Source organism: Morus notabilis, unplaced genomic scaffold (genome assembly GCF_000414095.1).
Source record: "Morus notabilis unplaced genomic scaffold, ASM41409v2 Scaffold46, whole genome shotgun sequence".
Lineage (NCBI taxonomy): Eukaryota > Viridiplantae > Streptophyta > Magnoliopsida > Rosales > Moraceae > Morus > Morus notabilis.
The window spans coordinates 797,163-822,647 of record NW_010365505.1 but is presented as its reverse complement, the minus strand read 5'-3'; the positions used below and the strand labels follow the sequence as shown (position 1 = coordinate 822,647).

Sequence of the window (25,485 nt, the reverse complement as noted above, 5' to 3'; positions counted from 1 at the left end):
GAAAGAGAAACCAAAAGCGCAGATTGCAACTGTGAGGGGACAGGCAAAGGCGCGGTCTTTGCCGTCCCTGAAAGCCATTGTGAAACCGATAAGTTTTTTGAAGCCAAAGGAGCAGCCAAAGAAGACAGGCAAGCAGACGGAGCCAGCGGAAGTGAGGAAGGTGTTTGGTGGCCTGTTTTCGCAAGAAACCATTTATGTTGATGATGATTGAAGCTAGCTAGCCACTCATTATTATTATTAATGTTTTCCAATATTACGGTCTAGTCCTTGCTTATTGGTTAAAGTCTAATTTGATGCAGATGTTATAGTTTGGCACAATGAGTATTAATTTTCTGCCGATGTTGATCATTAGGTGGTTTTTATGAGTTTTCAGCAAAATGATGGTATAACTGGATCATGTCTTTCTGTAATTAATATTTTATTTATTTTTTTCTACGAGAGAATAAATCTCTACAACATCTTCGGTTCTTGGTGAATATCATTGAAGTTTCTCCCTCCCTCCCTCTCTCTCTCTCTCTCTCTCTCTAGAACACACACTCAAGCAGAGAAGGGAATTGAAGTACTTGTCGACTGTCAAACAGTAATTTGGTCCCAAATCTTGAAGACCTTGTTGGGTATTTGAAGTTAAATTCCATGTTGTGTTCTGAGAGAGAAAATAGATAACTGATATCAAAGACAACTAGTACATCCCAATTAATTTGGTATCCACCAAAAATTTCATCCTCTGTCAAATTCTCAACTCAATAATATTGGTAGGAAAAGAAAATTACAATAACTCGATGGAACTAGCAATTTCAGGATCTTTAATTAGCTTGCATATTAGAATTAACTCGATGAAATTATGCGCGCATTGATTGATCACTCGATGTATATCATATATTTAACATATACCTTACAATAAAAATGAAATAATTTGAAGAAACAAAAAAGAAGCCAACAACAAATTGAGACATCGATATGCAAACTATAAAGCGCAAAAAAGCTTACATGCACATTTTGTTAATAGTGCTTATAAATTAGCAATTTTTCAAATTTCTCAGCGCATTAAATTTGTCAGTTGGCTATAATCTTCGACACTGTTTTAAATTGTAACATTATGCAGCAGAGCGAAACCGAAATTGTGTTTCATAGTATGGATGAACTAAAATTTTAAGGATTCAGAAAATCAATCTTGTAACTAACTAGCTAAATAAAACATTAAGAAAATTTGCTATCACCAAAAGAACCACTTCTTAAGCTCACAAAATTGTACTTTACCAAAGAAATTATTTGCTTACCAGCAGACCTCTGAATCTTGTTAGAGCGCGCTCTTAAACCATAAGGAGAAAGAAGTGACCAACTTGTTCATTCCTGTAAACTAACACACTCGCGCAGCCAAATCAATGACTGAATTAGATAGATTTAAGACATGACAGATTTCGGTCATGTATACTTAATTATCATTTAGTTAAAATATAAAAGGTTAATTACAATCATTGTTGAATTTACTCTGGAAAAAGCAGTTTATTATATACATATAACTAAGAGCTAGGAAAGATGCCATCTCTAGCTAGAAAAAAAAAATATTATTGGTTAAATTCTCGTTCGTTTTGACGTATTAATTTCTTAAGCTATAAACAAAATAGAAGTCCTAAAAACGCACAGCTTGCAAGGGAAAAAAAGAAAGAAAGAAAAGAGCAACTGATTATAGAATGGTTGGGCAAGTACTTCAGATATGGTTGACAATGATATACAATGCAATTGGCCATAATAATTACTTTTACTAGATCATCTAAAGGATTCAGACAGCATGTATTACTTCTAATTTCCTTGAATCTTGGTGATCCCTTGTTTAGAAGATATAGTAATTCTATTATCTGCACATGAAAGATCTGGAAAGTACAAATAAAATTTGCAAGCAGACTTTAGTGAAGGTAATAAAGAATTCGTTATTCTTCTTTGCTTGGTGAGGATAATTTACCTGATTTATACTACTTGTTGAAGAAAGATGTTTCTTGATTGCGATGGTCGATGGGCGTGTTCACGAAGTAACAATAATCATGTGCGAATTATGATCAAGTTAAAGCTAATAGTCGCCTTGTACGTATATATATATACAAACATCTATAAATCTATAATATGTGTATGTATCGTATGATATCTAGGGTTTGTATCAGAGTTGTGTATTGTCCATATGTAAACCCTGATTTCAAGTATTTTCTTGATAGGCTGGATGTAGCATGGCTACCGCAACCCAAACTGTAACACTGTGAAAAAATATAAATTCCTAGGTATAAATATATTTTGAAGAAGATCAATGAACTAATATATTCATCGATATATAATTCTCCAAGGAACCATATGTAATTAATTCACATGAGAAAACATCTACAACATTACGAACAATGAAATAATCATGCCTATAACAAAATTGAATCATCTAACAGGATATAAACACAATATTACAAACAAATATTTCCCCGATGATTGACCTTTCAAGGAGCTGGCTATTTGGCCAATTTACATCTCAAGCCTCCTCATTGCTGCTGCTGACTGCTGAGCATAAGCTCCCTAAGGCGCAGCAAAAGAAGCTGTGGGCTCCGGTGACGGCTTAGCTGGTTAAGCCCGCCAAGCTGCACTCCAAGCCACTTCTTCCTACCCACACGAATCCAGGAATTGAATTTAGTGGGGGCACACGTTTAAGACATTTTCCATTCAAAAAAACTTCACAACATTCTATGAATAACATTAAATTGCATACTTTATAAGGCAGTAATTGATCATTGCAAAAGAAAAGGAACATGAGAGAAGAAAAACGAATATAAATTAAGAGACACAAAGAGCCAGTCTACATGCGAAAAATGAAAAAACAAAAAAGAATACCAAACATCAAGGAAAAGAGTGACAAAACCCAGTTTAAGAGGAAACAAAGAAGAAATAATGGCAGTTAGAATGTAATAAGAGAAAGTTATAGGGCCCGTTTAGTTGATGCATTTAAACTAGTGATTCTTAATTCTTGATGTCTACTACAATTTGATATTGAAGTCACTTTTTCTTTCAGACCTTCCAGCCAGCACTCCCGCTATTCCTGCTCCAAATGATGTCACGGAGGAGGATGATGATGAGCCCCCGTTGAATGAAAATGATGACGATGAGTTGGGTGATGTAGACCAAGGAGAGGAGCTAAACACACAACATTTAGTTTTGGTTCAGTTTGACTTCTGATTTGCCTGAGAAGTATCTATTTTGCAAATATAGTGGCAGTGGCCTAAGAAGAGCAAGTCAAGAGGTGCCGTCAGGTGTTTCGTGAATTTTCTTGATTGATTATTATCAAGTGAAAGCTTGAGGGAAAAGAAAGACGTGCTTAGTAGTTCTTTTAAAAAAAAAAAAAAAAAAAAAAAATTGGACTGGACGTTGGCCTGTTGTACATAACGGATGAGAGCTTTTCGGCCTTAAAAATGGACGATCGCTCGAGGCATTTCTAGATGTTGCAATTCTGTAGTGGAATATACGATTCCGTCCACTTTGTATACTTGGACTTTTGTTTTTTTTTTTTTTGGTTAATTTATGAATTGAATTAGTTATCTCTATTTTATGTTTCCTGTTTATTCTGTCTCAACCTCTCAAAGCTCTTCCTTTTATTTTCTCGAGTTATTACAACTGATATTGGTTATTTTTTTAAGTTGTTTTGAGACTTGAAAACAGCCGTAAACAGTCTGCTCTCTACTGGCATTCTTTTCTCTTTTTGTTCCTGCTGCTTATTCCAATTTTTTCTCTTTTTCTGTTTGGTATGTGTTTTCTGTTTTTCTTGGCTAAATAAAACCGTCATCTGATAAACGTGCGACATAGTCCCTTGCCTAAAGAATTCATAACCACTGAAAGGCATAAAGAATCCAATTGGAAATGAAAACATTACATAAAACTGATCATGAAACCGGCAGAGTTGGAAAAAAAAGAAATCACTGAGCAGGGTTCACGATCATGCACTGCGACTGAAAGAAACTAAACAGAGAAGAAGGATCCGCAAACGTAGCCGCCTCCTGATGTTGCCATCCACTTTCACCTGAACCTCCATTGTTGGTCTTGTCTGCCGTTCCCTCTTCTTGGTGTTCGTTACTCTGATCATGTCCACACGTCAACTTCTCTGTCGAATCCTGCAACAGTTGTGGCGAAAGAACAAGTGGCGACAACAATGGAATTGCCCTGGAAGTATCACCGGCAGGAAGGACATTGGCAGGGGCAGGGGCAGAGAATGTCATCTGATCAAGCCGAAGAGACGCGGGCGCTTGAGCTTGTAGCCTTGTGGGAGGCTTCCCGGCCTTGGCTTTGGATTCTGTCCGAAGGATGTTGTCGCTGCTGATCTCCATCGTTAGTGTTGTTTCGTTTCTCTTCGGAACTTGCAAGTTGAATTTTGTTCTCTCAGGCGCCGATCAGTTTGGTGATGAGGCCTTTAATGTTGTGAAGAGATTTAAAGAGCATGGAGAATACGGAGAAACTAGTTGAAGAAAATGGAAGTCAAAAGGAGGGGAAAGAAAACATGACTTTTTCTTAGGAAGCTAAAAATAAGGGGTTCAGTTACTCAGATTGGTTGTATGGTCAGAATTCAGGGAAAAAAAAAAGTGAAGGAAATAATGTTTGAATGGCAGTTAAATGTGCCGGTGCTTTATTTGCTGCTTTATTTGGGAATGGTTAATTAGTTAAGGGGGTTTTTGTTGCAGCTTTCATTCTCTCTGTCGTAACAGTTTTTTTTTCTCTTAATTTTTTTTTGTTTTTACTTTTCATGTAGACGTTTTTCTTTTCTCCAAATTTTCTGGAGTAAACGAAGGAGAAACTGAGTCCCACAATTTTGATTCTTCGCCAGTCTTTACAATGCAACATCTAGAGGTAACTAACATAAACAGAACACGGTTTTATATTTGTGTGACGCTCCATTTTTGTGGTTGGAATGCCTATTCAGTTTTTGTTTAATTCCGAGAATACACGTGGACCAGGTTCTTAATAGGGTCTAAAAATTAGATATACATATATATATATATATATATTTGGCTTAGAAACTCCAAGTTATAAATAATCTAAAGGAGAGCTCGGGGGTCTTGTTCACGCAGACCCATTTCACTGTTCCTTCTACAGTGAAGTGACGATTTTGCCCTTTTCTCCTTCATTTTCCTTCACTCTGCTAGGGGTTGTTTCGTCTATTTGCCACTTGCGCGCTGCTTTCCCGGTTTTGCCCCTGCTCCTCTTTCCTTCTTCGGTCTCTTGCCTTGGTGTGTTTGGTCTTTTCCCGGTTGGTGTAGCCCTAGGTGTTCTTTCCTCTCTCGATCGTCTCTCTCTTGCCCTTCTTTAGTTTCTTGCCCTGTGTGTTTGGTCTTTTCCCGGTTGGTGTAGCCCTAAGTGTTGTTTCCTCTCTCGATCGTCTCTCTCTTGCCCTTTTTCGGTGGCTGCCGTAGATCCCTCCTTCTATCATCTTTTGCCCCTTCGATCTTCTTTCCCTTGCCCTCTTTCACTGGTGGTTTGTGGGCGAAACTTTGGGATTTTTTCGTTGCCTTCTCCGTCCTACTTGGGCATTTTTGATTGCGGTTTTGGTGGGATTTTTTACCGTGATTTTGCTGGATCGGTGTTTGATTCACGCAGGTGTTGGCCCGGGCCTGTTTGGGTTTCCTCGGTTGCTTCTGTGCCCCTTCGATCTTCTTTCCTTTGCCCTCTTTGGCTAGCGGTTTGATTTCCTTTGCCTTTCTCCTCTGATTTTGGGGGAAGCCTTGGGATTTTATCATTGCTTTCTCTATCCTATTTGGGCATTTTTCTTTGCGGTTTTGGTACAATTTTCTACTATGATTTTACTGGATCGGTCTTTGATTCATGAGGGTGTTGGCGCGATCCTGTTGGGTTTTGTTCGACTGCCTCTGTGCTTGCTTGATTTATGGTTTTGGGTTCGATTTTCATCTGACTTTGGCTCATTGCATGTTCAGTCATTTTTTGTCCTTGTCCTTTTCCTTTGATTTTGGGGGAAATTTTGGGATTTTATCCCTTCTTCCTTCGACATTGTTTTGTCATTTTTATTTGTGGCTTGCTTTTGTGCCTTATTTGTTCTATTTTTTTTTCTTTTTTTTAATACTCACTGAAGTTGGATTTGGGTTTTGGTGCATGCCTCTTCGGTTCTCCTAGATTGCTTCTAGGCTTGCTTCATTCGTGGTTTTGGTTTGGATTTTTATTTATTCTTGAGTGACTAGACGCTTGGTCTATTTTTTCTTCTTTTTTTCCCCTGGTTTTAGTGTTTATTTACATTGTTCTCTTCATTATTTGCTTTTGTGCTCCATCTATTTGGATTTGGTTTGTGTTTTTCGAGATTGTTCTGCCATTTTTATTTGTGGCTTGGTTTTGTGTCTCATTTGTTATGAGTTTTTTCAATGCTCATTAAAGTTTGATTTGGGTTTTGGCGCAGGTCTCTTTGGTTTTCCTGGACTGCTTCTAGGCTTGCTTCATTCACGGTTTTGGTTTGGGTTTTTATCCGTTTTTGAGTGACTAGATGTTCGGCCCTTTCTTTCTTTTTCTTTTTTCTTTTTTTTTGGCCTACTTTTATTGTTTAGTTACATTATTCTCTTTAGCTATTTGTTTTTGTGCTTCGTCTGTTTATATTTGTTTTGTGTTTCTTAAGCCTAAAACCAATTTCTAATTGGCTGGCATGTACAGTACGTGAGAAATTCCTTTATAACTGTTTATTATTCTCTTTGATTGGTCTTTTTGTTCACAAAAGACTTCTTATATGCGTTGTTCTATATTGTTTCCGCTTAATCTTGATTTTGTTTGCCTGTATTTATTGAGGTGATGATCTGTGAACTCTATGGTGCTGACTTGTCTTGCCACGTTGAGGACTTATGCACACTTTGCTACAGAGGTATTTAATGAATCCTTAATTTTTTTTTCTTTTCTTGAACGTGTAAAGAATATAGCCAATGTGGGTAATTGTTATATTTATATTTTAAACTCTATGGTGTTGACTTGTCTTGCCACGTTGAGGACTTATGCTCACTTTGCTGCAGAGGTATTTAATGAATCCTTAATTTTTTTTTCTTTTCTGAAACGTGTAAAGAATTTAGGCAATATAGGTCATTGTTATATTTATATTTTAAATACGTGTCTTACGTCTTTTCTGTACTTATGCTCACTCTACTGCAGAGGTATTTAATGAATCTTTGATTTTTTCTATTTTCTGAAACGTCTAAAGAATTTAGCCAACAAATGTGGGTAATTGTTATATTTATATTTTATATACGTGTCTTAGTTCTTTTCTGTATTGCCATTAATGAATTACTTTTTATTATTTAATCTGGAAACTTCTGGTTTTTACCTCACCGACTTTGGGTCCTTACGTGGGATTTTCTTATGGGTTGCTCATTAGTTCTCTCTCTGCCTATTTAAGAATGTGTCTACACATGAATTTATCACGCATTCTCCTATTTCTTTCCCTTCCATCCCCTGTTTTTGCTTCCTTATTTCACTTTCAATCATTTACTATCTTTTGGTCACGTTTGGTTGACTGATATTTCAGACTGAACACAGCATTTGTAGCGTTCGAGGTACTCTTGAGACTTCTTATCCATAGCTTGCTCAATTATGCTGTTGATATTGAATGCACTGGTTTGTTGTAGGCCTATTAATGTCTGCGGTTTGTCCTTTATTTCCTGTCCATTTTTTTTTCCTTTGTATTTGCTTAGTGTATCATATCTACGTGTTCATTTGCTACTTTCTTATCTGTCTTGGTTTTCCTCTATGACTTCCTTATTTATTTCTTACTTACATGTGTGTGCATGTCCCCATATATATATATATATATATATATATTCCTATTTTTACTTATCTCAGCATGATGATCGTAGTTTGTCTTCATGTGTTGACTTTTGCGTAATTTGTCCAATGATTGCTGTGAATGTGTCGTCTTTGTTTGGACCCTGGTTTTATCTGTTATTTTTTGTCTAGATTTTTTACTCCTTTGTGTGTTATCACCTCTACTTATTCCAGGGCCTTTGCCTCTCCGTATTGACTATTTTATTGAAAACCTCTTTATAGATGTCTTCACTTTTTTATTTCACGCTAAACTTTAGCTCCATTATCCTGTTTTTACTGTTTCATAAGGAAAAAAAAAATTATTGGACAAAAAGACAAATATTGTGTTGTCTCATTTCTGTCATCTCATAACATTCTTCATCATTTTCTTATTACTTTGTCTCTTTGTCCTTAGTCTTCTTCTTTTACCTGTTTCCTTTACTTATTTACAGTCCTTATTCCTCTGTTGATGTCGTTCTTTTTTCTCTCCTTTTCAATTCACCCGGTAGCCTTTTATTTTTGGTTTAGATTTTTAACTCATTTCTACCTTTACTTATTCCAGGGCATTTGCCTTTTCCATATTGACTGTTTTATTGAAAAACTCTTTATAGGTATCTTCACCTATTTCTTTCAAGCTGAATTTCAGTTTTGCCATCCTGTTTTTATTGTCTCATACAAAAAAAAAAAAAAAACTATTGGGAAAAGAGACAAATATTATGTTAGTCTTATTTTTGTCCTTTCATAACATTCTTCATTATCTTCTTATTACGGTGTTTTTTTCTCCTTAGTCCTCTTCTCTCAACCGTTTCTTTTACTTTTTCTTAGCATAAATTACAGTCCTTATTACTCTATTAGTGTTGTTGTTTTCCACCTCTCTTTTAATTCACCCGGTAGTCTTTGGACAACTTTATGTATTAATCCATTTTTTAATTTTATTTTGTGTCGCATGTGTCCTAGAATCTGTGCGATGAATATGATATCCTGCCTCTTTGTGCACTTGTCCTTAGCAAGTTACCAGAATCTATTTATCATACATTGAAGAACATGCTATACCTAAACTGTAATTACTATCTAAAAACATTGTTTTGCCTGCATCTACTACTTTTTTTGGTTCTTTTTCCTCTATTTGTTTATTCATTTACTTGGTTACTTCTTTTTTCCAGGTTTGGTCCTGTTTGTTCTATCATCCTATCACCTCTATATCATTGATTCCCGCTCACATCCAGTTGGCTTGTATTTGATGTTTCAGAGAGGATTTGGAGGGTTTGAGGCATTGTTAATAGTCTCCCCCTATCACTTTCTAATTTTAGTTGCTTATACCAGATGCATCAATTGCTTGGATTAAAGTTGTTTCTAATGCTAATTAGTTATGTAGAGTATGATGGCTTTAGAATGCTAATCTGATAGGTTGAACCTAGGTTATTAGTCTCTTCCCATTCGACTATCACTACAAATTGTTTGGAACACTACTTGAACAAGACAAATAGATTGAAGACCGTGTTGATACTTGAGAAAATATTTTCCAATTATATATAGTTACCTATTGTATGACAATAAAGTATCAGCTATATTTAAATTTCAGAAAGATAATAATTAGAACATTGTATTTAGTCATATGATAGAACAGAAAAATAAAAATGAAATAATAACTCACTTAATTAGAGATGAATTTGAAATCTATTAATCACTGACATTTATTGTTTCAATATTTAGACGTGGCCCTATAAATGTAAGAAATTTCATATGACTATCGATAATGAACTACTGATTTTATGTTCTTTTTCTTCTTCTATACAACCTCTTTAGTGTTCCTTTTTATTTTTTGCTCCATTTCCCAATATAACAACTTAGTTTGTCTATTTCTCATAAATTGACACTATTATTTTATCTCTTTTTGACTCCATTGTAGAACTTACTTCGTTAGTTTCAATCTCATAGGTTAATTTCACTGCTATATTCCTTTTTCTATACCCTTCTCCACTCCCCTTTTATGTGGCAATGATGATTACAATTATTTTTTATATTTTCAATATTATATAATTTACCTAAAAATTATTCATATCATTTTATACTTTTTTTCACTCATTCCAGTTCCCTTCTCTTCTTATCATCTCAATATATTCCTCTTTCATTTCTTTTTAATTTATCCCATTTCCTCAGTTTTACTTATACAATTTATTGCCTTTTTTTTCCCCTACTCTTTTTTCCCTAGCATTTCCTTCCCCTTTGCTCTATATACGTTTTCAAGTTTTTTTACTTTCTTATATTCTGACAATGCCTACTCTTTCCTAATATTATATTCCCTTATTTCCTTTTGCTCTTATGACGTTCCATCACTTTAATCATTTTCATCTACTTTATAATTTTTGAACAGCCTTAAATTTTACTTATTATTTTTTCCCCCTGTTATTATTTAATCAATTAATATTTTGAATAACTTGACACTTGACTTCAACTACTTTCCTTGCTTTCTACTCCTGACCGCATCCCTTTTAAACATCTTATATTTTGTCCTAAACTCAAGCGTCTTCAACAACATCAATAGATCCGCATACACCAGATCTAAAAAAATCAGCCACCAGGTAATATATAATTGCTATTTTACATTATTTATAAATAAAAATAATATTTGTAATTTTAAATACATACTTTATTAACCTTTTATTATTACAGTTCTAAGTCCAAAGAAATGGAACAGCCAAGAAAACGTCCACGAACTAGGTAATGTAACTACTTCTAAATCCTACTATTTTTAATTTTTCTAATTATTAATACTAATATCTTTTAAAATTTATATTGTGCAGCTAGCAAAAGACAGAGGAACTACAACAGCAAACAATAAAAAAAAGAGATATATACATTGTAAATAACTTCATAAAATAATGTTATATATATTTATTTATTGTAAATAACTTTATATAACAATGTCCTATGTATATATTTATGTATCAATATACATAAATAATATATTTCTATTGTATACAAACTCTTAACTTTTTTTAACATATAAAATTACTTCTACACCAATGCGCGCGTCCATAGCTAGTAAGATCTAAGGAAACAATTAATATATAAATAAATCACCTGAAAAGTCAAGGAGGAGATTAATTAGAGCTTGGAGATATATGTTTTTTTTTTTCTGAAAAAAAGTTCAAGGTAGGTTCCATCCGCGTTAATATATCTTTTTAGATGTTATTAGAAGGACCCTCAAATATTAATAAAAACGTTCTATTTCTCGGATAAGAAGTGCATCACCCCAGTCCGATTGAATATGTCGACGGTAAAAATATGTGAGTGCGTAATTTTAAACACTCTAAGATTTCGTTCATTTCACTGATTTGAGTTTAAAATTTGAGTTTTATTACAGTAAAAAGCTATCATAAATAATCACATTTAACTTTTTTATTACAGTAAAAAGTTATCACATAAAATCACATCTCAACTCAAATTAAAAATTTAAATCAACAAAATAAACGGAGTCTAAATTTAATATAGACTCATAGGGTAAAAAAAATAACGTATGATCATAAGCCCACCCGGAGATATTCTAATAAATCTTTGGGGGAGAATCCAAAACAAGCCCCTTAATAAGGACTTCTCATGAGAGGAGAACATGATTTGTTTGGAATGCGCAGATGTATTTGTTCTGCAAAAGCATTGTTCCCTGACGTAAGTGGGCCGACAGCATTAAAGTGGACCCACCTTAAATTCACAGAAATTACCAAAACACAAAGAAAAGTCAAAAGCAAAACAAAAAGAAGAAAGAAAAAGAAAAAGAAAAAGAAACGAAGAAAGAGTAACAAGATAATAAAGCGCCAGCCAACCAACCAACCGTCTGATCACGCATTCCTTCCTTCCCAATGGCTTGCAGTGCCTCAGTTCGAGCTCTGTTCAATCTCAAACTCTCAGAACAACACCCTAAACACAACCTTAATAATAATGATAATAATAAGAAGAAGAAACATGTCGTTTTCTTTAACACTTATTCAACTTCAACCGCATGTTTGTCTTCAACGTACGACAATCATTTAGGGACCAAATATGCCGTTTCCCGAACACTCATGGGACGCAGACTCAGATTCAGTGCAAAGGTACAAAATTTTGATTTAGCTTTTATATGATCTGGGCAATGGAAATAATTATTTTTTTCTTTTGTTTTTAATTTTGATTTTCGGGGCGATAGGCTGGAGCTCAGGAAGGGTATTCTTCTGAGGAAGAAGCTGCGCTTGTATCTGACGCTGGTGACCGTGAAGAGTTTTCTTGGGTTTCAGTAATTTTGCCGTACGTCTTTTTTTTTTCCCTTTCTTTTTCATGTTTCTTTTCTGCTCTGAATTTGATAAGTACTATCAAACTCCAACTAATTAGTGGTCCTTCATAACTAAAGTTGGAGCAATGGAGCTTTAAAATACAAGTTTGTGATTTTGCTTTGCTATTGCTAAAGCAAGATGAGTACTTTCTGACGGTAGCCAAGTAGGGCCCCACTTCGCAATCTTGGTCAATGATATCAGAAGTAGGAATGCCAGAATTGGTTTATGAACATATTCGTATGGAAAGATTTGAGCATAATTTACGTATTAAAGTGGTACCGGCGAATAACTAGACTTTGTATTGAGCCTAATTAACACCGGAGTCTTGTGGAGGTTTTGTTGGAGTGTCTTTGATTAGTTAGCATGTAGTAAATTGATAAATAATTAATTGTCTCTTATAACTAAATTGTTGGAATTTAGGTTTTTGTTCCCTGCTTTGGGAGGTTTATTATTCGGGTATGACATAGGTGCCACTTCCGGTGCTACAATCTCATTGCAGGTATGTTCTAAGTTTAAAGGTCCTCTGTAGTTTTGACATTTATTATTTCATATGCATTTTTTTTTCCTGTTTTAAACTGGGAACTAAAAAAGTAATATTCAAGCTGTTCTAAACCAAATTTTTTGATTATTGAATTTCAGTCTCCTGAGCTTAGTGGCACAAATTGGTACAACCTTTCTGCCGTGCAACTTGGTCTCGTGGTATGGTCATGCATTAGACAAACATTACTTCGTTGTCAGTTGCAGAATATTGTAGTCTTTTTTGATTTGTTCCACCAAAGTTTTATTCTAAGATGACATTGAATACCTCAATGTAGGTCAGTGGTTCCCTGTATGGAGCTCTTCTAGGTTGCTCCATTGTGTACCCGATTGCCGATTTCCTTGGTATATGCTTTCTTGTTTAACTTTTCATGAGGTTTTAAGCTTGTTTATCATATGAATGTTTTCTTATTCAACTTATTGAATTGGATTATAAAGGGAGGAGGAGGGAACTTATCATAGCGGCGGTTTTATATTTGCTTGGGGGTCTGATCACTGCATATGCTCCGGAGCTCGGTGTTCTCTTAGCAGGACGACTTCTTTATGGCCTTGGTATTGGCTTGGTATACTTCTTATAACTACACCTACTGAGTAAAAGGAAAACGAATGGAAAAACCTTCCAATCCAAGTTTCATATAGAGTTGGTACTCACTCATGCTTTTGGCATCAATCTAGTATATTTGTTTTGACAGGCCATGCATGGCGCTCCTCTTTATATTGCGGAAACTTGTCCGTCACAAATTCGTGGAACTCTAGTATCTTTAAAGGAGCTTTTCATAGTTCTGGGAATCTTGGTATAGATCATACATTTTTTTTGGGGTTTTTTTTTTTTTTTTTTTTTTTTCTTCGAGTTTCTCTGTAATATTTCTTTTGCACTTTCTTGCAGTTGGGTTATTTTGTAGGGAGCTTTCAGATTAACATAGTAGGCGGTTGGCGTTACATGTTTGGAGTTAGTGCTCCTATTGCTTTACTTATGGGACTAGGCATGTGGAGTCTCCCGCCATCTCCGCGCTGGCTTCTTCTCAGGGCTGTTCAAGGTAAAGGGTCCATGCAAGAATATAAAGAGAGAGCCATTAGTGCTCTGAGCAAACTGCGAGGCCGACCTGCCGGTGACAAGGAATCCGAGAGGCAAATAGAAGGTACCTTGATTTCATTGAAGTCTGCCTATAAGGAACAGGAATCTGAGGGTAGTTTCTTGGAGGTCTTTCAAGGTCCAAGTCTGAAAGCCTTTGTGATTGGCGGGGGTTTGGTCCTTTTTCAACAGGTATATCTTCTTCTTTGTTATTATGAAAATTTTTCTTTGATATTCACATCCACAACTTGTGTTATTTTGTATTAAGAAGACATATATAACATAGAGCTTGAAGTATCTATAAACCAAATTTGTTCCTGATTGTGACAGATTACTGGGCAACCAAGTGTACTGTATTATGCTGGTTCAATTCTGCAGGTGATTGATCATTAAATCTGTTGATCATTAAATCTGACCTTCTTGTAAATGATAGTGAACACATTCATTTCAGTTATCTAATCATATGCGATTTTTCCCGTTATGTTGCTCCAGAGTGCTGGATTCTCTGCTGCCTCTGATGCTACCCGAGTATCGGTCATAATTGGTTTATTCAAGGTGCACTTAAAAAAATTTTATTTGGTTCTTAATGTTGGTTTAAGAGGGACATCTTCCTCATGTTTCTATTTCTTGTTAGATTATGCTTTGTTCCTGGCTGAAATTTTCTGCAGTTGGTAATGACATGGATAGCTGTCCTGAAAGTTGATGACCTTGGAAGAAGGCCTTTGCTGATTGGAGGTGTCAGTGGAATTGTATGCTTTCTTACTACTTATGAAATTCATTCCAATTACCCTCATTAATAAATACGCCTTTTATTTTTATTACTAGTTCCTCTAATGGCTTGCCTTGAGGAAAAAAAAAAAAAAAGATATATCCCACAAGTTGTGCAATTTATTCAATCAATTTCACATGCACAATTAAACCTTAAATTGTTAGTCTTACTTTGCTACTTTTGTTATTATATAAAATAAGTTGAGTTTTATTCTTATCTTGTTTACTCACTACAGGCTGTATCCTTGCTTCTCCTTTCTGCTTACTACAAATTTCTTGGGGGGTATCCACTTGTCGCAGTAGCTTCTCTGCTTCTCTACGTGGGATGCTACCAGGTATAAGTTTTTCTTCCTTAATTTGTATTAAATACTATAAAAGTTACCCTTACCATTGTTATTGCAGTTAATACATCTAGCAGTCACTAACTTCGAAATCACAAGATCTTAACCCTCTCTTTCACATTTCATGACATATTTTCCTGTCCAAAAGATCAAGTCTGAAAGTTGAAACCTTCACATAACATTCCAACATCTTTTCAGATATCATTTGGGCCTATTAGTTGGCTTATGGTGTCGGAAATTTTCCCGCTTCGCACAAGAGGAAGAGGAATTAGTCTTGCAGTTCTGACCAATTTCGGTTCAAATGCCATTGTAACATTTGCATTCTCACCATTAAAGGTATTCATTCATTCCTTTCCAAGCTGAAGCATGTTTTTCCATTTTCACAATCCTTTTTAACATGTGCTGAAAATCTGCAGGAGTTGCTGGGAGCAGAGAACCTTTTCCTAGTTTTTGGAGTTATTGCTTTCTTATCGCTTCTGTTTGTGGTACTATACGTCCCAGAAACCAAAGGTTTGAGTTTGGAAGAAATAGAATCCAAAATCTTGAAATGAAAGTGCTCTCCTAGGTGACCTTTTATTGGCGAGTTTGTCAAACTTGTATATGTAATAGTAAAATAGCCTTCCCAGGCCACTTTATATGCTAAAAAAAAACTTTGGAAACTGTTGAATAAATATCTCCATTTGCTATTTTCCTTGCCAGACTAAATAGGAAATTTTAATTAGTAACTAGCTTTTGGTGGAACTAGAAAAAGTTTATTTAGGCTTTCAACCAAAAGAAGAAAAAAAAAAAAGAAACACTTTTCATGCTCAGAGATTTTTTAGTTCCGTGTTGTAATATCAAAAATTGACTGTCTTGTTTTGATATCTGATTTGGAAATGCCATTCCAAAATCAATCATAAAAAAGACTTGCGCTTAGCTCCAAAGAAGTTTAAATGCCACAATAATGTATATGAGAAGGAGAGAGCGCAGACGTGGAGCATTCCCGTGCAATCATTTCTTTATCTCATGTACGACATCATGGGATTTTTAAAAAAAAAAAAATTGTGTAAGTAATCGGAAATAGTGTTATATTAATACAGCGTATTTCATTGTAAGAGTGTTTTGAAAATTCGGGGTTGGTTCTTTCCGTGTGTTCGGAAATTTAAATTTTTATAAAAAAAAAAATATTTAGTAAATTAAGATCGTGAAGATAAAAACAACACATGAATAGTGAAAGATCTGTTTTCTATGCATATGTGTTTATCTATACGGTGTTATTATTCTCACCACAGACCAGCAAACGAAACTACCAAGAGAATAGAAAACAAAAACCATATTTTAAGTGGTGAAGAGAATTTGATTAGAATTTCAATAGAAATGGCCTTTTTTTTTTTTTAAAGATATTTTTCATAAATGGTTGAAATTTTGTAAAATTATAAAAATGACTGTTTTTATTAACTCAGTTAATTACTGATTGATTTGATTATTTTTTTATTATTAATCAACATTAGTTAATAATTAATTAAAATTAATTTATAATTTATCAAGTTCAATCAATAAATTATATATTTAATAATAATAAATTATTAATAAATTAATAATAAATTAGTTAATTACTGATTAATTGTGATCTATCATTGATTAATTGTGGTTTAAAGACCCATATAAACATAACAGTCATTCTTGTAAAATAAAAAAAAATTCAATCATTTATAAAAAAAAGTGGTTTAAAAAGGCTACCCAACCCAATTTGACTGTACATTATTAGAGCACGCGGGCTATAAGAAATCACCCCGAACTCGACGAACCCGGCCGAGCCGAGCCGACCCTACTCGAAAATCACGGGTTTCTAATTTTTTATTTAATTTTTAGTTTTAATTATGCCTAACCCGCACTGCGCGGGTAGGAGCGCGGGGTGGGGTTACATGAACCCGAGGTAACTCTACCCGGCTGAACATGTTCAAAGTAGGTAAAACAATGTCCAACACTTCAAATTCTTACTTTCATAAGTTTATGGACTTTATGCTTTTAATTGTTAACTTATTTATGTTTTGGATTCACGGTTTGTGTAAAAAATACTTGTATGCCATAGTTGTTGAATTAGGACATTCTTTATTTATATTGGAAGTGTTTGATTTCAAAGTGAGTGTTTTAATTGTTCACCTTGTATTTAGACCCCCTCTTGAAGGAAAGACATGTTCTGTTTGATAATGATTTTTTCTGTAATAAGCACAGATTAATTGACTAAAAATTGATTAAAATTGATGAAGTCATAGATTAAAATTGGTTTTCACCAACCCGAGTAACCCGACCCTACCTGAGGTCACCCGAAAGGTTGCGGGTTTGTAGACTTAAGAGAGTGTCACGGCCTAAAATTTTTTCAACTCGCACTGATCGAATAGGCTCAATTTTTCGGCTCAACCCTACCCTACCCTACCCGGCTGATTTACACCCGTACGCATGGGTTTATCACTTTTTTCTGAAGCAGCCAACGGTTGTCTTAGAGAGATGCCACGTGTAGTTAAGGCCAATCTGAATTTTGTGGCCGTTAGTGATTCCTCGACCACACCACACGTTTTTTCCTCACTACTTTCTCTAGCTCAAACCTCTTTGTATACACACACATACAAACATAGCTAGCTCCACACAGCAACTCAACTGAAGCTTCCATTTGCTTAGCTCACAAGCAACTGAGCCATGGCTTCGGCAGTTTCAACCGTTGGAACTGTTAACGGAACACCTGTAAGCAATGAATCTCTTCAATACTTCACTCAAACTCTTTTTTTTCCCTTGTTTTGATGATGAAGTTGGATTGTGTGTGTGTGCGCGTGTATTTTTTTTTTATTTTTTATTTTTATTTTTTGCATGCAGTTGGGCTTAAACAGCTCTGGTACCGGAGGCAACTCGGTGTCGAGCTCGGCTTTCTTCGGAGGAAGCTTGAAGAAGATTATCAGCCAAAGATCCCCCAGCTTCCCGAGAATTGGGAGTGGAAGCTTGAGAGTTGTTGCGGAATTGGATGAGGAGAAACAGACCAAAAAGGACAAGTGGAAAGGGCTTGCGTACGATGTTTCGGATGACCAACAAGACATCACCAGAGGAAAGGGAATGGTTGATTCTCTCTTCCAAGCTCCCACGGGTACCGGCACTCACCATGCTGTCATGAGCTCCTACGAGTACATAAGTGCTGGACTTCGCCAGTAAGACACGGACACTAACCCCTTTTCTTTTATATTGTTATACTACAGTGCTTTCTCTTACTGAAAATTTGAACTTTTCCTTGTACTGTACGAGGGCTCTCACTTTATTAATAAGAAATGAAACCATCAGGATTCAAACTATAGTGGACGCACGCATGCATTCACGCACCAAACCGCTTGAGCTAGTCTAAAACGGCCAATGTATAGGGACTACTGCTCTTGAATTAATTTGGTGATTCATGTCATATGCAGATACAACTTAGATAACAACATGGACGGGCTATACATAGCTCCAGCTTTCATGGACAAGCTTGTGGTTCACATCACCAAGAACTTCATGTCGCTTCCCAACATTAAGGTAGAGAACAATCAACTATATCTCTCTCAAATAAACTGTAATTTCTAGCTATGATTATTTACTTATTTATGCATAGCTTAGTGATCTAGGGCCAAGTTAAAGTGAAGAAAGACAGAAAAAGGAAAGGAAAGGAAAAGATAAATAGAAGAAGAATGTATGTTCAACAGTTACCATCAAGGTCTAAATGGAAAATACAATCACTAAGTCTATTTATAGAAATATAAGACCTTATAATAAGATAAACATAACTAAATAATGAAATAACTTAAATAAATCCTAATAAATTCTATATTTATACCTAACATATATATTTTTGTCTTGACATGATATCTGTACTGTATATATCATCAGGTTCCCCTCATCCTCGGTATCTGGGGAGGCAAAGGGCAGGGAAAATCCTTCCAGTGTGAGCTTGTGTTTGCCAAGATGGGAATCAAGTGAGTTATTTATGGTGTAGCCAACTTTCTTCCAAGTCATAGTTATATATTTTTAATATGCATTCTAGACCAACTTGAATGTAAATTTTTCAGCCCCATCATGATGAGTGCCGGTGAGTTGGAGAGTGGAAACGCAGGAGAGCCTGCAAAGCTGATTAGGCAGAGGTACCGTGAAGGGGCAGACATAATCAGGAAGGGGAAAATGTGCTGTCTCTTCATCAATGATCTTGATGCCGGTGCTGGTAGGCTTGGGGGAACCACGCAGTACACAGTGAATAACCAAATGGTGAATGCAACTCTGATGAACATTGCTGATAACCCAACAAATGTACAGCTTCCCGGTATGTACAACAAGGAGGATAACCCCCGTGTGCCCATCATTGTCACTGGTAATGACTTCTCCACTCTGTATGCGCCTCTCATCCGTGACGGTCGTATGGAGAAGTTCTACTGGGCTCCCACAAGGGAAGACCGCATCGGTGTCTGCACTGGAATCTTCAGGAGTGACAATGTCCCCTTGGAGGACATTGTTAAGATTGTTGATACTTTCCCTGGTCAATCTATTGGTAAGAACTTTGACAAGCTTGGTAATTTTATTAGTATCATAACTGATGATCTGATAGGAATTTGTTAATGATGATATGGTCAGAAAGCATTAACATATTACATACACAAGTCTAAACCTAGAAAAACTGTGGCAATGGTTCATATTTTGAGTTGTTATAGTAGTGGTTAATTCTGTTTTTTTTTTTTGGAAAACTAAAAAGGGTTTTCAGCTACAATGCCAAAAGGGTTTTATTTTTTTATGTTAATTTCTTTTTTGTTGTTATTAAGTTTGGTTTGTATTGTTTTGATATCTTATTCTTGTATTCAATCAGCAAACAATCTTTCACTTTCTAAATTCATTATGTTTATAAAAAAAAACCTTTTTATCTGAATTATCAGCTTATGGGAATAAGATCATTAAACACAAGTTTGCTGTTTCATTCTGCAGATTTCTTCGGTGCCTTGAGAGCTAGAGTCTATGACGATGAAGTGAGGAAGTGGATATCGGGTGTAGGAGTTGAGAGTGTTGGGAAGAAGCTTGTCAACTCAAAGGAGGGCCCTCCAACTTTTGATCAGCCGAAGATGACAGTTGAGAAACTCCTCGAATACGGTAACATGCTTGTCCAGGAGCAGGAGAATGTGAAGAGAGTTCAATTGGCTGACAAGTACTTGAGCGAGGCCGCTCTTGGAGACGCCAACCAGGACTCCATCAAGAGAGGAACTTTCTATGGTCAGAAGAAATGCCAACTCTTTTCTCCTTGTAACTAGCAAAATTTAAATTAGAATAAGAGTTTTCTCACTCTTTTACAATTTTTCTTGATGCAGGCAAGGCAGCTCAGCAAATTAATATACCAGTTCCTGAGGGCTGCACTGATCCATTGGCAGCAAACTTTGATCCAACGGCCAGAAGTGACAATGGTAGCTGCCAGTACTAAATCTAAAGCCAATCTAATGCTTGCCGATGCTCCACGAGGAATTAATGATATTACTAGCAGCTATTGAGTACTATTCCTATATGTTGTGATAAATTACACTTTTGTTATAGTGAAATGAGTGTTTTGGTTTGCATTTTAATCATTCCATGAGCTATGATTAGCACCTTTTCTCTGTCCATTTCCATGAAGTGGATGTTGTTTTTAGAAACCAACAGTTGTAAAGTATTGTTATGGGCGCTTGATGTCAAATAAATCTTTTAAGTACAAAAGTCTAATCTGAGTGAACACATACGTCAACAGTTGCATACACATTAGAGAGAGAGAGCCGAGAGGCTACAAAGATAATGGTTATTCTAAACCTTTTCTTTTTCATCCTGAACCAATCAATTAGCTTTTGGTTAGTATACATTACAATTGACGGCGTTTAAAACTTCTAAGCTTAAGAACCAATTTCTAGGTTTGTATTAGTGATAGACAAGGAAATTTGAGCAGAACCCATTTCGCCAAATGATGAAGGAGATGGCAATATGAAAGCAGATGCTTCATCTCTTGCTAAAGACGCGGGCGAAGAAAGACCCATATTTGGTTGTATTTCAGGGAGATCAGCAGTAGCCTTGACATCCAAATACTGCGTCACTTGTCTCATGCTAGGCCTTTTTGCAGGCAAAGAGCAGGAACAAAGCAGGCCAAGCTTCAAAACTAATTCCATTTCCTTGGCCAGGAAATCTCCTTCCAATTTTGGATCACTTGCGTCAAGAATTGCTCCTACTTTCCAGCACTCCAAAAGCCAATCCACCTCTTCAAGCGGTCCTTGTGGTTTTGTAGGCATCCTTCCACAAGCTACCTCAAGCATGAATATCCCAAAAGCAAACACATCAGTACTAGTAGTTGCCGTGCCGGTTCTACTCAGCTCCAGAGCAAGATATCCAACGGTCCCCACCACATGAGTGGTTTGTGGATCGATGCCATGATCACATAATTTTGCCTGGCCAAAAACTCCTGGTCTTCCTTTCAAATCAGCGTCTAGTAGAACATTACTAGCTTTCACATCTCTATGTAAAACAACCTGTTCCCACTCTTCATGGAGGTAAAGGATGGCTGATGCTACATTGATGAGAATCCGAAATCTTTGACCCCAATTGAGCCTTGGCTTTTGAGCACCGAACAAGAACCCATTAAGGCTTCCGTTAGGCATGTAGCCATATACCAAGAGGAGTTCCCCCCTTCGGCGGCAATATCCAATAAGTTGCACCAAGTTATAGTGCCTAAGCCTTCCTATGGCTGCAATCTCAGCCACAAATGCTTTCATCCCTTGTTCCGAATTGTGAGATACTTTCTCGACTGCTATTTGTGCTTTGGTTGAAGGAAGTGTTCCTCTATAAACATTTCCGAACAGGGGCGGAGCTATGCTTTATTCAGTGGGGGACTTTCTTAATGCTACATTTTCATCGTTCAAAATCCTATGATATTTCTATTTTACCCCTACTAAAATTTAATACTTTCATATATGCCCCCACTGAATATTACACTTTTTAATCTTTATGCTCATATATGTATTTGGTAGTTATTGAAAAATATTGTCATTTAAATTTTTATACTTCTTATGTTTATTTATTGTAATAAAAAAAATTAGTATACACCCTCACTAAAGTAAAATGCTAGTTCCGCGGCTGTTTCTGAAACCTCCTTCTCCAGAATCTCACTTTCTTTAAAACCTTTAGTTTCTTTGTACAGATTCTTATAGGATAACCTTTAAGGACCATATATCGTCTCCCAGTCTTCGTGCACTTCTTAGTACCTTTTCTTCCTTATAATGCAAGTAGCTCCAGTTACAACGGCTATTAGAAAAGTTGCCCCTACTGTAGATGACACTATAACTACATTACCAGGATATTGTCCCCTTTTCTTCTGTGAGGAAAGTGAAGGAAGCTTGTCATGGTCAAGGCTTTGGCCTTGTGCTTGTCCACTTCTGTTAAAGCTCCATCCAAGAATATAGTGTGAAAGGTCTGTTTTGGTTACTGGTGTCACAGAAAGCATTACAACACTTTACTGTAACACTGTTATAACAGAAATTTCGATATTAAGCCAGCAAATCAGAAATACAAGAAACTAAATGCAGAAACGTAAAGAACACCAGAAAATGGTATTGCAGTTCGGTGCGCACACCTACTCTGCGGGGCCACGCCCAGACAGTGATCAATCCACTAAGTTCAAAAGATTACAAGGACCGAAACGGTCTTACACACTCAACGACTCTCTCCTTGAAGATGTTGCCGTTGCCTAGAACCTCCTTAGGAGACTTGATCAGCGAGCACCACTCGTCTTGATGGGTTCCTCCCGAAACCAATAAAATCTTCTTCCGAAGAACCAATTCAAAAATATGTTCTCACAATCCGTCACAACGCATCAAGTGATTCTTGGCCTTACAATCTCATTCTCACGTACACAGTTCTGCAATCCTTAGTACACTCTTACTCAAAACATTCATTCAGTGTATCCAACTAAACCGTGCTTCCCCCAATCAAAAGACCATCACCAACATTCAAATCTGTCAACCATTAATTCACAAAGTCAACTATACACTTTCTGCAACCAAATCAATACGATTGCTGTGCCACCAAAACTTTCCTTAAGAAACTCCCAAAATGTTGCGCCAGCCAAGGTTACCACCAAATTACAACCAATTTGCCTAAAATAGTTTTTCAAATAGTTTACCAAAAATAAGCCAATAACAAAATACACTAACAATCTCCCCCTTTGGCTATTTTTGGCTAAACTAACAAAACAACCTGATTACAAAAAAAAAATCTGACAAAGGCAAGAGGATTAATTAAATGTTCTCCCCCTTTTTGACAAAAAGATAGCCAAAGACAACAAGAAATAAAAGACAGGAAAGACAACAAACTACTGTGATGTACCAACATGCCCATCAGCACCCGAGGAAGACTGAAGATCTCCAAGCAGAGCAGTGATCTCCTTCTTCTTGTGTCCGACCCTCTTCATTTCCCGAAGAAGATGAGACTCATATGCTGACAAATTGAGCAACTCCTTTGACAAAAATTGAACGGTTTTTGCATTTAAAACCGCTGCTGTGGACTGTGAAGAACTTATTGCAACACCACCAGAGACACTCGGAGCAACACTAGGTTCAGCATTATCATCTTCATCAGAACTCTGCTCCCCCTGAACATCATCGACATGTTTTCCCGAATGCAGTTTCTTCGAGATTCGAATTAACCCCGACGCCTTCTCAAACAACTCATCCGACTTCTTGACATCATGTTGCTTCGTCTGAATCCCATAAATGAGGGAAGGGAAAGGAAGAACCGGATGAGTGATTGTGGCTTCAGCATTGCTGATGATCTGATCAAACACTAACTGCCCAAAATCAAATGTAGTAGTAGTACCAATCAGGAAGAGTAGCTTTGCCAAAGGCTTCTTTACTCCCGTTGCATGCATACTTGGCATCCAATTTTTCAGAGCAATCTTATGAAGGGCAGAGTATTTCAAGCTTAACTCTGCTGCAGGAAAAGACTTTGCAGGAGGCCATTTACGTCGCACATTGGCAGTTATTTCAGCGATAATGACATTAAAATCAACTTCTCTGTTCAAAACCGGCCGATTACTTTCATAGAAGTCATTGATCACAACAGGAGAGAAATTAAACAAATGATCTCTGATGAACACTTTGTGATACATATCAGATGCATGGTTATTCATCTCTTCCAACAAGTTAGCATAAAACTCATAAACCACGTTTTTCACAAAAGGCTGCACCCTAGTCACCGTTCCAAGTAGATGTTGTGCTTTAAGAAGATCAAAAACGCCTAACTCCCTAAAATCGGCTTCATGTAACAGCCGTTCAGATAAAAATTTTCTCTGCACTGCTGAGTCCCATACTTTCTTATTTAATTCTGAGTAAAAAGTAGAGGATGTACCAGGTGCATTAGTCTTGTTCGTGTGCTCTTGTGGAGAACCCGAACCTTTTTGAACAGAGGCGGAACACTTTACTGCAGACCATGTGACTCTGCTTGGCAACGATGTGTCTTTTTCTTTCCTCTTCTTTGTTGATTGCTGAGAAGACTTCTCCTTTTCTACTGGTTCCACGGGTTCCAGTAAAACTTCTTCCTCATCATCCAAAGAAAGAACACATGGGTGTAGGAATTCTTCACTAAAAAATTGAGACCGCTTCTTTGAAGATGACTCAGGATTCTGGTTGTCAACACTTGGTGTAAACTGAGGCCTCAAACCTTGTTGGAATGCATGAGAACAAGAGCTCTAAGATGGAAAACCCGGTCTTGCTGCAAATTTCAATAAATCTGGAAGATTATCTCTCTGAGGCATTTCATCAAACACCTGATCCGCAACAACCTTCGGAGGCTTAGAAGAGTTGGTTGGTGACCGATTTTCACCCAAATTCGGCACATCGAGAGACGGAGATAAATGGGCAATGGGAGCAATACTTTCTTGCTCTGAAGACCCGCGTGGAGTAGAGTAAATCTCATCTCCTTCGTCGCAAAACGGAGCCTTGGAGTTAGGAACAATGGCCGACGGAGGAAGGCAAGCAAGTGGGACAGGTTCATTTTCAGCAGAGGAATGAGCACCTCGCCGTGGGGCAGAAAACTTCACCTTCTTCGACGGCACAGAAGATTTCTTGGGGGGAAACCGATTGAACACTTGATTGCTTCAGGTCCTCACCATTTTGGAGAAATTTCTGAGAAATATGGAGAGCAAACTTTCTGGAGCAAAGCAAAGAATTAGGGCTGGAAATTTCAAATAAAGGGGCCGGTTATTATAACACACGGCTCCCACCCAAAACGCAATGTCATTTTTTTTTTGTTTTTTTTAAACTAAGAACAACTACATTACACAAATGCCCAAAGCTGTCCGTAAGTCCTCAAACCAAACAGCATCAAGAGGTTTTATAAAAATATCTGCTAGTTGCTTCTCTGTAGTTACATACTCCAACACGACAGTCTTGTTCTCCACCAATTCTCGGATAAAATGATGTCGAATATCGATATGCTTTGTTTGAGAGTGTTGAACAGGATTCTTTGAAATATTTATAACACTGGTGTTATAAAAAAAAAAACTGTCAGTACATCTTGTATAATACCATAGTCTTCCAACATCTGCTTCATCCACAACAATTGAGTGCAACAACTTCCTGCCGCTATATATTCAGCCTCTGCAGTTGATAAAGAGATC

At 36.5% G+C, this 25,485-nt stretch overlaps 4 protein-coding genes across 4 annotated transcripts in view; 3 read left to right on the top strand and 1 right to left on the bottom strand.

Annotated features, from left to right (window-relative positions):
- The window catches only part of LOC21408004 (protein plastid transcriptionally active 16, chloroplastic), a 3,176-nt gene extending 2,687 nt beyond the window's left edge, over positions 1–489 (top strand). The window contains exon 6 of the mRNA XM_024172323.1: positions 1–489. Coding sequence (XP_024028091.1) covers positions 1–211 — 211 coding nt within the window. The 3' untranslated portion in view covers positions 212–489.
- A 3,449-nt stretch (positions 490–3,938) lies between these two features.
- On the bottom strand, positions 3,939–4,346 carry LOC21408002. The gene has a single exon (XM_010108236.1). The coding sequence runs from the start codon at positions 4,344–4,346 to the stop codon at positions 3,939–3,941; it is 408 nt and encodes a 135-aa protein (XP_010106538.1).
- A 7,236-nt stretch (positions 4,347–11,582) lies between these two features.
- Positions 11,583–15,515, top strand: LOC21408001 (D-xylose-proton symporter-like 3, chloroplastic). Its single transcript, XM_010108235.2, has 14 exons — positions 11,583–11,891; positions 11,984–12,081; positions 12,528–12,606; positions 12,747–12,806; positions 12,923–12,989; positions 13,083–13,207; positions 13,337–13,438; positions 13,531–13,908; positions 14,047–14,094; positions 14,209–14,271; positions 14,385–14,465; positions 14,721–14,819; positions 15,024–15,161; positions 15,242–15,515. Exons 1-14 carry the CDS (start codon positions 11,661–11,663, stop codon positions 15,374–15,376), a joined length of 1,704 nt encoding a protein of 567 aa, XP_010106537.2. The 5' UTR covers positions 11,583–11,660; the 3' UTR covers positions 15,377–15,515.
- Positions 15,516–17,404: 1,889 nt separating this feature from the next.
- LOC21408000 (ribulose bisphosphate carboxylase/oxygenase activase 2, chloroplastic) lies at positions 17,405–20,546 on the top strand. The gene is made up of 7 exons (XM_010108234.2): positions 17,405–17,546; positions 17,676–18,001; positions 18,254–18,359; positions 18,711–18,796; positions 18,890–19,362; positions 19,791–20,072; positions 20,168–20,546. Exons 1-7 carry the CDS (start codon positions 17,502–17,504, stop codon positions 20,275–20,277), a joined length of 1,428 nt encoding a protein of 475 aa, XP_010106536.1. The 5' UTR covers positions 17,405–17,501; the 3' UTR covers positions 20,278–20,546.
- Positions 20,547–25,485: the final 4,939 nt, after the last annotated feature.